The sequence below is a fragment of the Dryobates pubescens genome, chromosome 15, assembly GCF_014839835.1.
Source record: "Dryobates pubescens isolate bDryPub1 chromosome 15, bDryPub1.pri, whole genome shotgun sequence".
Taxonomy (NCBI): domain Eukaryota; kingdom Metazoa; phylum Chordata; class Aves; order Piciformes; family Picidae; genus Dryobates; species Dryobates pubescens.
In genome coordinates this window covers 24,828,229-24,846,191 of record NC_071626.1, presented here as the reverse complement: position 1 = coordinate 24,846,191, position 17,963 = coordinate 24,828,229, and the positions used below count along the sequence as shown (strand labels likewise).

General features: G+C 53.0%; 1 protein-coding gene across 1 annotated transcript; it reads right to left on the bottom strand.

Moving 5' to 3' along the window:
- Positions 1–3,167: 3,167 nt before the first annotated feature.
- Positions 3,168–9,942, bottom strand: HDHD5 (haloacid dehalogenase like hydrolase domain containing 5; the record flags this gene model as incomplete). The annotated part of the gene is made up of 7 exons (XM_054167611.1): positions 3,168–3,772; positions 4,977–5,165; positions 6,958–7,132; positions 7,538–7,571; positions 8,065–8,158; positions 9,316–9,428; positions 9,724–9,942. Coding segments are annotated over 7 exons (1,212 nt in total), but the record flags the coding sequence as incomplete, so codon positions are not given.
- Positions 9,943–17,963: the final 8,021 nt, after the last annotated feature.

Below are 17,963 nucleotides of genomic sequence, written 5' to 3'. Positions count from 1 at the left end.
AAACAGAAGACAGAATTTGTCCTGCTAATTCTTCTAGGGTAGAGCTGAGCAAGAGACCAGGATAATACTCACAAAATGTACACATCCAGATAAAATTGATTGCAAAGTAAACCTCTTTTATTATTTTATGTATGTGCTAGAGCAAAGGAGCAGCTCCAGAACTGGGTTGAAATTACTATGAAAGCTAGAAACAATCACAGCTGGTGATTTCTCTGTATAACATTGTCATCACTCTGCTACAGTGCACATCTGGAACATCACTGAGTTACTGGAGAGAAGAAGACACACTAGGATTAAGACTGGAGAAAGGAGACAGTAGTGTTACAGGAATCCCTGAATGCCAGGCTAGTAGTTGCACGTGTCATATGGAGTAAAGGAACTGACTTCTCTCTCCACCATGTTATTGCATGACATAAAAGCTCTCTGCCTCGATCCAAACCAAGGTCTTACCCCCTCCTCTGGTTCCTCCTTGCTGTGCTCTGTTGCCTGGCCTCACTGCATACTCCCTCTAGGCTTGGTTAAAATGCAGCACATGAAGGATGGCATTGTAAGGATCAGGCCTTCACCACCTTTGCTGGGTAGGGCAGTGCACCATATAGATATTAAGGTATTAGCTCAGCAAGTGGAGTCCCTCTCCTGCTTGGTCCCATAATCTGCACTGAACTATGCTTGCTCCAGGTGGGAGAACTATGGCTTCAGAAACACCGCTTCTGTGTCATACATGAGACAAAGGGAAGGTTTTGTTCCTGCCACACTTGAAACTAATTCCAGGAAGCTGCAGTTCCAAGGGAGAAGGACTTCACTGAATTCTAGCAGTACCAGATGTCCCCAGATGAGCTGCAGATAAGCTAGAAGCCCACACAGCACTCTAGCACAACAATTTGTGGAGACCTGGCAATCACTTTTGTCTCTAGAAACCTTTCACAGTCAAGTCAGTACCCAGAAGCTGCTGGAGAGCCAGGAATTCCTGTTCCATCCACTGTGGGTATGCAGTTCCTAGGCAGTGACTTGGACAGAGAGGACTGTTTCAAAAAGCTGAAGCAGGGAAAGAGAGGAAAGGTCTCTGTGTTGCTCAGCCCAAGGACAGCCCATCTGACTCACGAGTGCACAGACCAACAAGCAGAGCCTTTTATGCAGCCTCGCTTGGCAAGAGTTGGGGCAAGGGCACAAGATTATTCTGGGTGTTCTCCTCCTCCCTTCTGTCCAATTTCAACTCACAAGCAAAGCATTTCTCAAACTCCTTATCACTGAAGTGCCTCCTACACATTTGTAAGACTCCCAGGGCACTGCTTCAGCACTAACATGGGGAAAAGAAACAAATCTGGCGCTGAAGGCAGGTTTGGACTCTGCAGAGATTCCCATCAGTCAGCTCACCTCCACTGCTATTCCCAAGAGAGAGATGCTTGGCTCATCCTTCATGCAAATGCAAACCTCTTCCTTTCTTGCAGGAGGTGCTACCTCCTTCATCTTGCTCCCTACCTCCCTTTCTGGCTGAGATGTGCCATGCATGCTGATAGGAAATGACAAACTGCTTGAGGTTTCTCAGAATTCTCATGTGTGTTCCTTCCACAAAGCCTCTGACATCATCAGGGCAGCAGCCAGTGCACTTGGCTCCACCTGGGAGAGCTGATTTAGCAGCACTACACCCCTCAGGGAAGGCTGTTTCAGCAGCACCTGGTAGCTGGCATCATGGCCTTCAGGAGAAGGAGCTCTGCCAAGGTTACTGCACAGACCGATGGACAGGCCTCAGCGTTTCTGCAGGCAAGTACCTACCACCAGCATGGAGAAGCTGGAGAGCTGCTGAAGCAGAACACCTCTGCAAATGGATGCTGAGAGCTGAATTAAGAACAACTCAGACTTCTGTGCAGAACATCTTGTCTGCACCCTGTGTACGAAGCTGCCTGGTGAAGCAGGAAGGAAGAGGGAGGCAGAGCAGACCTGCTTCTGTTCTCTCTCTGTGGTGTGAGCTAACCAGGAACACCAGCTCAGCTGTGCTGGCTCCAAAGGCTTTTGCATCACAGACTGTTTTGTGCTTCTAAAAATCACAGTGCTCCTCTAGAACTCAGACACTCTTTGCTGAGCCAGTCTTTCACATGGGGTGTCTCAAGCAGTGCCTGACATAGGTCTCAATCTTTTTCTGGATAGACCAAACTGGAAGAGAGGCAACAGAAGACATGTCATAGAAACAGGGAAATGTCCCTGGGCAGGCAAGTCCCAGCTGTGGGGACGCTGCCAGCATGACAAAGGAAGAGCAGAGAACAGGGATGAGAATGTATGGGATATCCCTGAGCTGCAGCCACACAAGGGAACAGGGGGGAAAAGGAAGTGAAGGGTGGACACATTGGTATTCTTAAAGATGAAATTGAGGGTTTGGGGCTCAGGTCCCATCCTGGCTTGATGATCTCTTTCAATCCTGCATGCAAGGAAGGAGCAGAGGTGGGCTGTGACTCCTCCTAGTCGGTCCCTGTTCCAAAGAGGGGTCCCTCTGAAACCTGCACCATCTGAAGCAGGAGGATGCTCCTTTTAACAGTTTGGGGTCAGGCTGGGTGCTGAAACAGCCTCTTGCTGCAGCACTTTGGTTTGGGTAAAGCCAGCTTTGGAAATTCAGGCTCTGTCACGGTTTCCTCGGCTATTGAGAGCAGACTGCTGGCTCCCCAGTGAGATGTGAAAAGGCAGAGGCACTCACAGAATGCTAATCAGGGGGGCAGGGAATAATGTAACTTTCCCCTTGGCCCCTTAGCAAGTGGCTCTGGCTACTGCAGCTTCCCTGGAGGGGCACTCCCTCTCCATAGCTGCTGGAGGACTGCAAACTGGGACTTTGTTTTAGAGTAATGGTGATGCAGTGGCAAACCCCACCCCGAACAAAGGCAAGTTGTTGAAGTCCATAGGCACTTACTCTTCATAAGGAGAATGTTAAGACTTAAAGCCATCCCTTAGCACAGCACCACCTGCCAACACAGCTTCTGGTGCACTCCCATCACAGACTGGACAAATAGTGCAGTGTATGAATGGTGCACGGCTGATAGAGGCTCCTTGTGCAGGGAAGAGCTTCATCCTCAAACACATCATGAGGATCTGCAGGGTGGACTTCCCTGATCTTCATGCATGAAAGGTGGAAAAGAAGGAACTCTGAGGGCTGAAAAAAACTAGGATTGCTGGGACATTGTGGCTCAGTTGTTGGTGGCAGCAATGCACATTCACAGTGGAAAGCCTGCTGGCAGCTCTCAGGATTGCACAGGAGTATCAAAATCCAGGGGCTTCCAGTGCTGAGACAACCTTGGCTAGATTAGGAGACTGCTCCAGGACTCTCCCTGTTCTTTCCCTCTTCCCTCTCCAGTACATAGAATCCCTGATGGTAGAACTTGAGGCACACCTCTCTTAACCCTAGCTCCAGTCCTCCTTCTTGAAAGCAAGCTGCACAGCATCATTCACATCCTGCACTATGTAAGAAGCCTCCACCAGGCTGGGGTCGAAGCAGAAGTCCCGATGGCCGTGGAACACGGCCTCTGCTGTGCCCTCCTGCCTCGCCCTGGCAGTGGCTGCCTCGTGCCGGTAGACCCCAGTGCAGACCAGGATAGACTCACAGCTCTCCACTGAGCCCAGGATAGACTCACAGCTCTCCACTGAGCCCTCGCAGCTCTCCCGCAGCTGGCTCTGGGCACTGGCTGCCTCCGGGCTCCTCTTCACCCCAGCCTGCGCATGGCTCCGCGGAGCTGACTTGAGGTAGTTGTTGTAGAGGTTTGCCCCATAGACATCAGACATGGGGTTATCCCTGCATGAGGTCACAGCATGGAGACAAGGGGTTATCCCTGCATGAGGTCACAGCATGGAGACAAGGGGTTATCCCTGCATAGGGTCACAGCATGGAGACAAGGGGTTATCCCTGCATGAGATCACAGCATGGAGACAAGGGGTTATCCCTGCATGAGGTCACAGCATGGAGACAAGGGGTTATCCCTGCATGAGGTCACAGCATGGAGACAAGGGGTTATCCCTGCATGAGGTCACAGCATGGAGACAAGGGGTTATCCCTGCATAGGGTCACAGCATGGAGACAAGGGGTTATCCCTGCATAGGGTCACAGCATGGAGACAAGGGGTTATCCCTGCATGAGGTCACAGCATGGAGACAAGGGGTTATCCCTGCATAGGGTCACAGCATGGAGACAAGGGGTTATCCCTGCATGAGGTCACAGCATGGAGACAAGGGGTTATCCCTGCATAGGGTCACAGCATGGAGACAAGGGGTTATCCCTGCATGAGGTCACAGCATGGAGACAAGGGGTTATCCCTGCATGAGGTCACAGCATGGAGACAAGGGGTTATCCCTGCATGAGGTCACAGCATGGAGATATGGGGTTATCCCTGCATGAGGTCACAGCATGGAGACATGGGGTTATCCCTGCATGAGATCACAGCATGGAACAGAACTGAGGAACAGGCCTGTGAGTCAAGTTCTGGTGCTGGTAGACTTTAAGGGAAGAAGGGGTGAAAGATACTTGCTAACATCAAGAGAAAGCCACCCAGCCAAGGCCAGTGGATCCACCTGCTGGCGTGTCCTGTTCAGCTGTGGTGAAGGCCAGGTGCCTCACAGCTTTTAAAAGGGACAGGATGTATTCAAAGCACCTAAAGCAGTTACTGTTAACATACTCCCTACAGTCCCCAAGTGTTTGGTGTAGCTGGCCTAATGGTACTACATCTGGGTCTCTTAGTATTTCTTTAATCCAGTCATGCTACATGCAGCCTGCAACCTACAGCAACAGCTTGGTTAGGCTGATGGGGCGCTGCAGAAGGGCAGGCTGCAAACACCCAGCAAGCCTCTGTTCCAGCCTATGAAGCTCCAGAGATGCCACGGGGATTTCAGCATTCCTTTTAGAAACCTCCATTAAAACAAACACACCAAAAACCACCCCCAAACAAAACCCCAAACACTTCAGGAGCTGCAGACTTCTCTTAAGGAAAGTAAGAGTCTCTTACCCAACGGCATAGAGGCGGCGGATGGGGGAGGCCCAGCCCTGCTTCTGGGCTTGCTCCTTGATCAAGTACTCAGCGTAGCGGTAGGTGACCGTGCTGGGTTTGCCAATCAAGGCCTCATACTTCAGCTCCCGGCCCGTCACTTTCTTGTAGATGCTCTCCAAGCACAGCAGGAAAGTGCCATGGCCAAACCTGCTCCAGAAAGGAGGTCATCAGTATCCCCAAGTCACAGAATTATTAAGGCTGGAACAGACCCAGGTGGCCAAGAAGGCCAATGGCATCCTGGCCTGCATCAGCAATAGTGTGGCCAGCAGGAGCAGGGAAGTCATTGTGCCCTGTGCTCAGCACTGGTGAGGCCACACCTTGAGTCCTGTGTCCAGTTCTGGGCCCCTCAGTTTAAGAAGGACATTGAGACACTTGAAGGTGTCCAGAGAAGGGCAATGAGGCTGGGGAGAGGTCTGGAGCACAGCCCTGTGAGGAGAGGCTGAGGGAGCTGGGGTTGCTTAGCCTGGAGAAGAGGAGGCTCAGGGGAGACCTTCTTGCTCTCTCCAACTCCCTGAAGGGAGGTTGTAGCCAGGTGGGGGTTGGTCTCTTCTCCCAGGCAAGCAGCACCAGAACAAGAGGACACAGTCTCAAGCTGTGCCAGGGGAGGTTTAGGCTGGAGGTGAGGAGAAAGTTCTTCCCAGAAAGAGTAATTGGCCATTGGAATGTGCTGCCCAGGGAGGTGGTGGAGTCACTGTTCACTGGAGGTGTTCACAAGAGGGGACTGGATGTGGCACTTGGAGCCATGGTTTAGTTGTCAGGAGGTGTTGGGTGCTAGGTTGGACTTGATGATCTCTGAGGTCTTTTCCAACCTTATTGATTCTATGATCTCTGTGATCAAGCCCAGCCTATGACCTAACACCACCACACCTACCAGACTATGGCACTAACCCTGACCATGTCACACCTCTTAGGCAGCAAACACTCCTCAGTGAGGAGGAGCATCTCCTGTAACCAGGGTAGCACCCGGGCTGGCTGCGCATCATCGATCTGCGTGGTAGCCAGCTTTTATCTATGGCACACCTGGAATACTGCACTCAGTTTTGAGCTCCCCAGTTTTTCTTGGGATCTACTGGAGAGAGTCCAAAGAGCTATGAGGATAATTAAGGCCCCTGAACATCTCTCCTATGAAGAAAGACTGAGAGCCCTGGGGCTGCTTAGTCTGGAGAAGAGAAGTCTGAGAGGGGATCTGATCAATAAGTATCTGAGGGGTGGGTGGCAAGAGGAAGGGGAGAGGCTCTTTTCAGTGGCACCCAGCAACAGAACAAGGACAAGCTAAAACACTGGAGGTCCACCTCAGCATGAGGAGACACTTCTTTACTGTGAGGGCGATCTACCCACAGTATCTACCCACCACAGGCAGTGGTCTGGACTTTGCTTCTTCCAAGTTTTAGTCTTTGTTTCTCATGCAGTTTAGATAGCTATGCTACTTATGCCATACAGTCAAGCTCTTTGACACCAAACAAATGTAGAATAGAATAGAATAATAGAGGAGAAGGGAGAAGAGAGAGAAGAGAAGAGAAGAGAAGAGAAGAGAAGAGAAGAGAAGAGAAGAGAAGAGAAGAGAAGAGAAGAGAAGAGAAGAGAAGAGAAGAGAAGAGAAGAGAAGAGAAGAGAAGAGAAGAGACGAGACGAGACTGGGTTGGAAGAGATCTTCAAGATCATCGTGTCCAACCCCTCAACCAATCCAACACCACCTAATCAACTAAACCATGGCACCAAGCACCCCATCAAGTCTCCTCCTGAACACCTCCAATGATGGTGACTCCACCACCTCCCCAGGCAGTCCATTCCAATGGGCAATCACTCTCTCTGTGTAGAACTTCTTCCTAACCTCCAGCCTAAACCTCCCCTGGCGCAGCCTGAGACTGTAGTAAGCAGACATCATCTGCAGGAGGGCTGTATGAAGTAGCCTAAACCAAATACCACACATGCTTTTCACCTGGGCATCTTTGCTTCAGCCATCCACAGGAGGTCCATGTTGCAGGCAAGGACAGGCAGATGGGGGTATGGTATGTCTTGCAGCTCTGCCCCAGGGTTCCCGTTGCTCAAGAGTACATCAATAATAAGTTGCAGGCTTGTTTCCCACCTCACTGGCTCACCAAAGAGAACCACCCCTGGAAGAGTTCAAGAGATGCTTGGAGACTCATAGGATCCAAGTATAGGACAGCATAGCAGAGGACCCACCAGCAGAGCCACCCACTAGCAGAACCACTGCTCTGCTGGGATGCCTGGTGAACGCAGCTACCATTGGAACATGGCTGGTGCCAGGGCTCCAGTCTGCACATCACTACACCAATGGAGCATGCACATATGGATCCCAGATACAGGAACATGGCACAGGGAACAGTTGGCTTTGCTCTTAGCAAGGCAGTGCTTCATACTGTATGAGGCAAGCAAGGCTGCCTTCTGACTGTATCCTCTGAATGAGCTGCCAGCACATCATTAGCTCCCATCCCAGCTGGCTGGCCTTGCTGTTAATCCTGCCTGCTGTTCAGAAGTAAACAAAGGCTCTTGCTTACCTTCTATAGTGGGGAAGCCAGTGGTTGGAGGTGGCTGCCAGAGAAAAATGAAGGCTGGGTTAGCAATGCAAAGCTTAATGCAATCTCCAAAACAAAACTAAAACAGCTTCCTTTGAACCTGCCAAGGCAGTTCCATAAAGAGGCAGGACAAGGTCACCTAGAATCCTGGAAGAAATATTTCCCCCACTCTTCCATCCCAGATTGGATTTCATGGATCTTGCATTCCTGTCTCAGAGACGTTAACCAAACCACCTCACCACTCACTGCAGGGAACAGCAACAAAAGACAGGGGTGGCATGAGAAAGGAGAGGGGAAAGCCACTGCCCTTCCTGCCAGAGCCAACTCTGGAAAGCACAGAGCAATGCTGGCTGCTCAGTACCAGTCCCAGGCTCTCACTACAGAAGGACACTAGCAGCTGTCTGCTTTGTGCCTCTGCAGTTTCTCCACCCCAGGACACACAGAGTAAGCATCACCACCCCAGACCCCCCCCACCAACACCCCATTCTACAGATGCATCAAGAAATTACCAACTCCTTCGGCCTCCGGCTGTGGTCCACCATGTCTAACAGTGGGTATGCCTTTCGCAGTGCCTCCATGGTGACCACATGCTTGAACCCCAGGCTATTTCAGACCATCAAGGAAAGGTGTGGAGACTGCTGCCTTTTGGCTGTGGTGTTTGGTTTTTTTCCATGTTACTTGCAAAAGCATCTACTGGATTAAGAAATGTAAGAGCTAGTAGCAAGGCAGTATTTAACCTGGTCATGCATAACCAGTCAAACTGCATGCTCTGCTTCAGCCTAAAGGCAGCCCTTAAGGTTACATAAAAATCCCAGACTGGGATGATTTACTTTCTAAACAGCAATCTCTGGAAACAGGCAAAGGGCAGAGGGTGCTCCAGGACAGAACAGATGTGCTTTGGGAGACCTAAGGCGATTGGTTTGGGCTCAGAGCAGCACAGACCTCTTGGCAAGAAACAGAATCAATGAAGCTTTCGTCAGCTCAGCAGGTGAAAAGAAAATGGTCTGTACTGATAAAACTCTGCAAGTGCAGGATGTGCTACGCTGGCTTGCAGAGCACCTTGCCCTTAGCTCACCCTACTGACCCTTGAGAAACATAAAGGGAGGCCAAGGTTTTGTACCAGATGAAGTCCAATGTGATCCTGCGTCTGTACAGGTTGAGATGTTGCAAGCCCTGTAGATAGGTCTTATCTCCCTGCAGCCACAGGACACGTGAGACCTGCTATGTCATTGTCTCAGCCAGGCATTATGTATGTGGAATTGTCATTTAGACTAAGTCCCTGTACTGAGACCCTTTGGTTTAAATGACATTTGCATTCTTTCCATTGCTGTCAGATTCCTGGGGAAAGCTTTAGCTCTGGCAGTGACCCACAATGGACTCTGCTATGAAAGAATGGAAAAAGTGCAATGTTATCTCAAAAGAGAGGCCCAAGATGAAGGAGTCCTCATGGTGACATCTGACCAGCAGGAGCAGCAATGCAGCTCACAGGAGAGATAATCCATGTGAGAAGCAAAGCACAGACTGAGGACAGCCAGGAGGTGACCAAGAGACAGCTCTCAACACTGAGCGCTTACATTTGAGCTTCCCCATGAGAGTGCCTTCCCATGAGACAAAATCTGTGACCTTTCTGTCTTCTCACACTTCCACAAGCTGACTGAGGGAGCAGCACGGGCAGGGGCCGGGCAGGGGCCGGGCAGGAGCAGCAGTTTCAGCTGGGAAGCTGCAGAGGGATGTCAAGAGATACACAGAGCAAAGGATACTCCTGGGCATTCTCCTCCACGGGCCCCTGCCCGGCCACCAGCATGCACTTGTGGTGGAACTGGCTGAAGAGGCGCAGGGGGCTGTGGGACAGGATCACCTGCTCCGGAGACACCTGCAGGAAGGAGAGACTGACGGGAGATCCCCAGGGAATATTCCCCCACTTTCTTCCTGCAGTCGGGTCGCATCCCTAACCCCGGCTGCTGCCACCCCGATCCCTTCACCGCTCCCGAGAACACAGTGCTGTGTGGGTACCTTCCTCCTCCCTCCTCTCCTGGTCCCTCCACAGAGGGACACCTGAAAGGGGGAGCCGTGATGAAGCTGCTTCCCAGCGGCATGGGCTCGGACCGAGCCGTCGTCCCCTCGCCCGGCGGTGCCCCCCGGCGGCGCGGTGCTGCCGTCGCCCTTACCTGCAGCTCTAGCGCCTGGGAGAGCTCTCGGGCCTTGGCCGACCTCAGGCAGTTGCCGGCGTTGGTCAGGAAGACGACCGGCACCCGGAGCCGCCCGCTGCTGTCCGCCAGCCTCCGGAAGGCCTGGCGGGCGGCGGGCACCGCCTGGCTGCCCCTCACCAGCACCCCGTCCACGTCGAAGAGGAACCCGAAGGCCGGCGGCTGCAAGGCGAGCGCAGGGGACGGTCACCCACCGTCCCGAGCCCGGCCCGCTCCCTCCCGCGCCCAGCCCCGGCCACCGCTGCCCTTCCTGGCCCGCGGCAAGGACGCGGCCGGCGAGCCCGGGCCCTCGCCCCCGGCGCAGCCCCCGCTCACCCGGAGCCCGGCGCAGCCCCCGCGGGCAGGCGGCCACCGCAGCCCAGCGGCGCGCAGCAGCCCCCGGCCGGCTCGCAGGCAGCCGCGCAGCGCCATGCTGCGCCCGCTCCGCTCCCGGGACCGGCGGCGGGGCACGCCGGGGCTCGTAGTTCCCGGACTACAGCTCCCAGGAAGGCGCGGGGCCCGGTGGGGCGGGACCGGGGCTGAGGGAGCTGGGACGCGACCGAGGGCTGGCTGCCCGCGCCCCGAACCGGGCGGGGGCGGAGCAGGAAGGGTCCGTTCCGGGCAAGGGATCGCGATCACGGACCTGGTGCTGTCGGCTGCAGGGGTGCAGCGTCGTGTCCGCTTCGAAGCAAAGGGTCACGGGCTTGGGGAGAGCTGGGAGAGAAAGTTGGGAAAGGTGAGCGGTTGCAGAAGCAGGTGTCGGGAGCGGCAGCGAGGCTGGCAGAGGAAGAGTGTGGTGGGGAAAGGGGCACGAACAGACACGGAAAGGAGAAGCGTGCGAAATCGGGCAGGGGAGGTTAGGGCAGAAGGGGAGGCAAGTGGTTTAGACCCTTCCCCATCAGTTCCAACAGGCGAGACAAGGGTTTATCTAACCTACTTTGCACCAGGGGAGGTTTAGACTGGATGTTAGGAAGAAATTCTCCATAGAGAGAGTGACTGGCCGTTGGAATGGGCTGCCCGGGGAGGTGGTGGAGTCGCTGTCATTGGAGGTGTTCAGGAGGAGACTTGATGGGGTGCTTGGTGCCATGGTTTAGTTGATTAGGTGGTGTTGGTTGATGGGTTAGACACGATGATCTTGAAGGTCTCTTCCAACCTGGTCTATTCTATTCTATTCTATTCTATTCTACTCCCCAAATCACAGAACAGGGCACACACCCTTACCACTCCAGTGACAGGAGGCTCTTGGTTATGTGGGTAGGGCTGCTTCAGTCCCCTATATCCCAGTCCTTAAAGTGAGGTTTCCCAGCATACAGCATGGCTTCAGTCTAAGGTGGTTACAGCTCCTGCCCACAGTGCACGTGTGAAGGATCTTCACTGCAGCCTTTACCCCTGCTAACTACAGTTCTGCCTTTGATCAGTCTTTCCTATTCAAACCCAAGTCTTGTGATCCCTTTCTTATAGGTCAAAAAAGTTTTCTCCAATTCTGATAATTTCCTTGCTCTTCAAAAGACAGTGCCCCTGGGACTCCCCCTTTCCTGCTGTGAGGGGCACTGTATTCAGCTGAGGCCCTTCTAGACCTGAGGGGTATGTGCCCTGTGAGTTGAGGCTGAGAGCCTTGGGGGTTTTAGTCTGGAGAAGAGAAGACTGAGAGGGGATTTAATAAATGTTTATAAATATGTGAGGGCTGGGGGTCAGAAGGAAGGGACAGGCTCTGCTCAGTTGCACCTTGTGATAGGACAAGGGGCAGTGGATGGAAACTACAGCCCAGGAGGTTCCACCTCAACATGAGGAAGAGCTCCTTCACTGTGAGTGTCCCAGAGCACTGGAACAGGTTGTGGAGTCTCCTGCTCTGGAGCCTTTCCATCCCTGTCTGGATGTGTTCCTGTGTGACCTGTGCTGGATTCTCTGGTCCTGCTCTGGCAGGAGAGTTGGACTTGATGATCTTCGAAGGTCCCTTCCAACTCCTAACATCCTATGATCCTATGAGGGAAGCAAAAGGTTCACTTTATGTCCATGGAGGCAAAACAATGTTTGGTTTCTTGCTAGGCTTAAGATTCCTGTGATATGGCAGGCTTAAGACCTATGACTTGAGACAATCAGTATAATTGTTTGTTTTAATGCTTCTGTTGCCATGAACTCCAACCACAATTTAGTTTTGACCTGCTTTAACACCCAGAGCCTTTTCTGCTAAGCTAGTAAAGCACTGGCAGCTCAGGTCTCTACTTTTGTACAGATGGTTATTCCTCCCTAAGTGCCTTTGCCTTAATTGAATTACCTACTGTTTATTTTACATCATTTCCCAAACTTGGCAGGGTCCCTTTAGTTTTTCCAAAGTGACTGCAGCTTCTCCCGCACTGGCAAAGTTTAGTCTGGCATTGGAGACATTGCTGAAAGTATTTAGCTCACTGTAGAACTGAGCTTCAGACCTTCTTCCAGGAGCACATGGGAGCCAGTTACAGCTACACTGAATTACTCCACCTTTGCTATGGAGCCAGACTCAGAGAGTTGGGGTTGTTCAGTCTGGAGAAGAGAAGGCTCTGAGGAGACCTAATTGTGGCCTTCCAGTATCTGAAGGGGGCTACCAGAAAGCTGGGGAGGGACTTTTGAGGGTGTCAGGGAGTGATGAGACTAGGGGGAATGGAGCAAAACTGGAAGTGGGTAGATTGAGATTGGTTGTTAGGAAGAAGTTGTTCCCCATGAGGGTGGTGAGACACTGGCACAGGTTGCCCAGGGAGGTGATGGCAGCTTCATCCCTGGATATTTTTAAGGCCAGGCTGGATGTGGCTCTGGGCAGCCTGATCTAGTGTGAGGTGTCCCTGCCCATGGCAGGGGTTTGGAGCTAAATGATCCTTGAGGTTCCTTCCAACCCTGACATTTCCACACCTGTTTACAGAGCAGAGATCTCCAACCCTGATGTGTCTGGGCTGCTGCTGAGAAGTATGGCAGGCACTGAGAGAGGCAAACATCTTTCAGATGATAACCACCAGAACATTTCTCAGCTACCCACAAAGGCTCCTGGCAGAGAAAAAAACAAACATTTGCTGTGGTTTCTGCCTATAGAGTATTGGATAATGCAGATCTATGAGCTTTTAAAGATACAACCACTTGCCAGTATACAGGTTTCAGCACCTCCAGTTGCTGAAATCAGGCTGGCCAAATTGCATCACTGGGGTCTGTCAGTCCCTGCTTTTTAACTGTGAGGATACTCTTGCTCTTCTCCCCTTTCTGAGACTTGGCAAAGGGGCTGTGAGAGGCATCTAGACAGTGTTCTAGGGTGGAAAGGATTTAATGGTGAAAATGTTTAGCATATCCTTGAGTCTGGGGGTTTGGGGGATGTGCAGGGGTTTACCCCCTTTATGGCCAGCACTGAGGAGGCACAGGGTGGCTAATTGTAGGACTTTTAACAAGGTCAAGTGCCAGGTCCTCCACCTGGGTCACCAGAACCCCACAGTAAGCTACAGACCTGGGGATGTGTGGTTGGAAAGCTGTGACTTGGAGAGAGGGGGTTTGGGGTTTTGATTGACAGTCAATTGAATATGAGCCAAGAGTGTGCCCAGGTAGCCAACAAAGCCAATGGCATCCTGGCTTGGATCAGAAACACTGTGACCAGCAGGGACAGGAGGTGACCATCCCCCTGTGCTCTGCACTGCTGAGGCCACACCTTGAGTGTTGTGGTCAGCTGTGGGACCCTCACTACAGGAAGGACATTGAGGGGCTGGAGTGTGTCCACAGAAGAGCAACGAGGCTGGGGAAGGGCCTGGAGCACCTGGGCTACGAGGAGGGGCTGAGGGAGCTGGGGGTGTTCAGGCTGGAGAAGAGGAGGCTGAGGGCAGACCTCATTGCTCTCTACAGCTCCCTGAAGGGAGGTTGGAGTGAGGAGGGGGCAGCCTCTGCTCCTCGGAGGCAAGGGACAGGAGCAGAGGGAATGGTTCCAAGCTTTGCCAGGGGAGGTTCAGGCTGGATGCTAGGAACTATTTCTTCCCAGAGAGGGTTCTCAGACACTGGAATGGTCTGCCCAGGGCAGTGCTGGAGCCACCATCCCTGGAGGTGCAGCGTGTGGAGCTGGTGCTTAGGAGCAAAGTTTAGTGTTGGCCCTTCAGTGCTGGGTCAGGGACTGGACTGGATGCGCTTGGAAGTTTCTTCCCACCGACTGTTTCCTGTGATTGTGGTTTCGCCTCACGTTGTGGCGCCGCTCCGCGGCTCGGCAGTGGCAGCTCCCGCCCGGCCCGGCAGGGGGCTCCTCTGCTCCACGGCGCGGGCGCGCGGGCGGGGCGGGGCGCGCGGCTCGGCTCACCTGCGGGGCCCCGCCCCCTGCCGCTGGCCACGCCCCCAGGCGGGCCGCCGCTGCTGCTGGCTGCGGGAGGGACGGCGCCGGGCGGGAGCGAATGCGGCTCTGCTCCAAAGAGGACTTCGGAAAGGCGCATTCTAACCTCAGAATCCGAATGGTTTGCGTTGGAAAAGGCCTTTAAAGCTCATCTCGTCCACGTCCCCTGCAGTGAGCAGGGACATCTTTAACGATCAGGCTGCGGAGAGCCCTGCCCAACCTGACCGTGTATGTTTCCAGGGATGGGGACATCCACCCCCGCTCAGGGCAGCCTGGGCCACTGGCTCACCGCCCTCACTGTAAAACATTTCCTCCTTATAGCTAGTCTAAATCTACGCTCTTTTTAGCTTAAAATCATTGTGCCTGGCCCTGTTGCACCAGGCCCTGATAAAGCAGAATGTCTCCATCTTACAGACCCAGGAAGGTCTCTCTGGACCCTGCTCTTCTCCAGGCTGAACAACCCCACTGCTCTCAGCCTTTCTTCACAGGGGAGGTGTTCCAGCCCTCTGGTCGTTTTTGTGGCCCTTCTCTGAATCTGCTCCAACAGTTCCACGTCTTTCTTGCGCTGAGGACTCGGAGCTGGACCCAGTACTCCCGAGAAGGCTGACCAGAGGAGAGCAGAGGGGCAGACTCACTTTGACCTGCTTGGCCACAGGGGTTTTTTTGGATGCAGCCCAGGACAGGATTTGCTTTCTGGGCTGCAAGCACACATTGCCAGCTCTCATCCAGCTTTTCTTTCATCCACCAGTGCCCCCAAATCCTCCTCCACACATCTGCTCTCAATCGCTTCATCCCCTAGCCTGTACTGATACTGGGCATTGCTCCCCGCTCAGGTGCAGGACCTTGCACAGCCTTCTCCTTCCAGTGAGGTGCTGGTCTTGCTAAGACTGTTTGTGTGATTTGCAGCAGCTTTCCTTCCAGGACTAGGGGGAACGGAGCAAAAGTAGAAATGGGTAGATTGAGAGTGGGTGTTAGGAAGAAGTTCTTCCCCATGAGGGTGGTGAGAGACTGGCACAGGTTGCCCAGGGAGGTGGTGGAAGCCTCATGCCTGGAGGTGTTTGCAGCCAGGCTGGATGTGGCTGTGAGCAACCTGCTGTAGTGTGAGGTGTCCCTGGCCATGGCAGGGGGGTTGGAACTGGCTGAGCCTTGAGGTCCCTTCCAACCCTGACAATTCTGTGATTCTGTGGATCAGCCATAGCTGAAGCATGGGTGCAGTTTGGGCTGCCAGAGCACAGTGAGGGATGTTGGAGGTAGGTCCTGGGGCAGGTGATTTTGTGCCTGATGTGGCTCTGCCACACAACAGCTGGTGGAGAGTGCAGCTGTGTTACCAGCCAGGGTACCCTGCATGGATGAAGTGGCCCCAAAGCGTGTGTGTGTGCCCTGGTGAGTGTTCCCAGCAGGCTGGCAGAGCTGCTGGATTTATTTTTACAGGGAAGACCATCCCACAGGCCCAACTGCTTACTTCTAAATTAACACAGAGGGAGTTTGCCAGTGATCAGGCACAGGCTGAACCTGGCACATGCAGCAGGGGCTGACAGTGGCATGGCTGCCAAGCACTGCACTCTGCTGAACCCCCATCCTCCCAGCACCAGCAGGCAGGCTTTAGCCAGTCAGCCCTGTGCTAAGCACCCAGTCTCATCATTTTCCCTTCAAGAGTTGAGGCTTTGTGGCTCTGCAGGAGCTTCCCATTTTGCCCTTTGTAAGTGTGCAGGCACATCTGGCAACAGCCATATTCCATAAGATCCCTAGAGATGGTCCATCTGCCCTTCTCATACCAGCCCACAGGAGCCTCCCTCTTCTTCCCCTGTCTGCACTGTACTTAGATGTATCCCCCACTCCTTTTCATGGCTGCCTTTAAAGACAAATGAAAGAGGCAGTTGCCCACAGCCTTCTCCCATGGGTCCCTGTGTAAACTTTGGAGCTCTGTTTTCCCTGGACTCGTAGCCCTGTCATCACCCACACCCTTCCTGACCTTCTAACATCCCCCTGCAAAGCAGCCATACCTTCCACCTCTTTTCTTACTGCAGTGCTTCCAATGGCATGAAGCAGCCCTCCCCCCACCCCCCTTGCTTTATCTCTTGTCTTTCTCTGCTGCAGCCTGCCCACAGAATGATGGACAAGCTAAAGGCTGAGAAAATACAGTAAAATGCCTTTCTTATCCTGTAATGACCAAGGGGGAGGACACAGCCTGATAAAAATGACAAGCCAGCAGAATTGAGAGGCAGACCCTTCACCTGCCTGTCCCTCAGCGGACAGAAAACACTTGATAGCCCTGCCATGACTGCAACTGCTGCAAACCTGCAAGGGAAGAAATGAAGCAATTAGAGCTACAAGTTTGGTGGGTTTTGGGGTGGGGGTTTTTTTTTGGCTAAAGAAATGTCCTTCTGCTACCTGTGAAGAGACTAATTCAGAGATGTACAGGAGTAAAACCTGAAGGTTTTTATCTGAGCATCAGGAGTGGGTGGGAAACACATCTGTAGCCCTGTGTGCTAATAGCCACAGGGCCTTGCTTAGCATCTGGCATCTGTGTAGTCCCACTGTGGTGATGCAGGCTCACATGATGTATAGATCCAGCTGCTTGCTTGGGCCTGTCTCTATTTTCAACCTGCTACTTTCCTCCTCTGTTTTTATTGGCATGGTTTTTGACAGGACCACTAATGCTGCCTCAGCCATTTCCTGCCAGTAAGTGACCAAGAGGCAAACATTTCATTTGCTAAAAGTGCCCCAAAGGCAGGCTAAGCTAACTAAACACTTTGCTACACACTAGCAAACAAACAGGCAAAGAGAAAAAAGCAAGTCCTGTGACAGTGTGCTGTGGGCAAAGCTCCATCCACCTCCCAGATAAACAAATTGACCCTGAAGAGGCCACAGGGAGGGACAGATGGGGGAGATAACAGGCATAAGGCTTGATGTGTTCCTATAGCTGCTTGAAGTAGCTCTAACAGAGACTTCCATGGATTTTCTACCCCTCATCCTTGCTCCTGAGTCTGGATGGAGGGACAGATCAAGAGGACACAGTCTGAAGCTGCCCCAGGGGAGGTTTAGGCTGGATGTTAGGAAGAAGTTCTTCCCAGCAAGAGAGATTGGCCATTGGGATGTGCTGCCCAGGGAGGTGGTGGAGTCCCCATCCCTGGAGGTGTTTAAAGGAGACTGGATGAGGCACTTGGTGCCATGGTTTAGTTGATCAGATGGTGTTGGGTGATAGGTTGGACTCCATGATCTCAAAGGGCTTTTCCAACCTGGTTAATTCTGTATTCTACTCTGTATTCCTTAGGTCTGCCTCAGTCAGCCTCCCACCACTCCTGTGGCTGCCTCCAGCCCTGTTTGTCCAAACAGCTCTTTCATCTCAGGTTTTCAAGTTCTCTAGCTGGCCCTTTCTTCCACCACGAGTATGTCAGGAAAAGAGCCTCAAAGTTGTACTCTGTAGTTAGAATCACAGAGTTGTCAGGGTTGGAAAGGACCTCAAGGATCATCCAGTTCCAACCCCCCCTGCCATGGCCAGGGACACCTCACACTGCAGCAGGTTGCTCACAGCCACATCCAGCCTGGCTGCAAACACCTCCAGGGATGAGGCTTCCACCACCTCCCTGGGCAACCTGTGCCAGGCTCTCACCACCCTCATGGGGTGAATCTACTCACCTCTAGCCTGAATCCATTCCCCCCAGTCCTGTCATTATCTGATACCCTAAAGAGTCCCTCCCCAGGCCCCCTTCAGATACTGGTGCTCTCCATGAGGCACTTGCCAGCTCTCAATGGGCTGGCCACGCAGCATTTACTCTCGGTTCTCTTTGTTAAAATCATGCAAAAAAACCCCAAAACCAAACCCCAACCACCACCACCAATGCCCACCCAACAGGTGAAGAGACCTTCAGTAGCTCCTTTTACTTTCCCAGGCTGC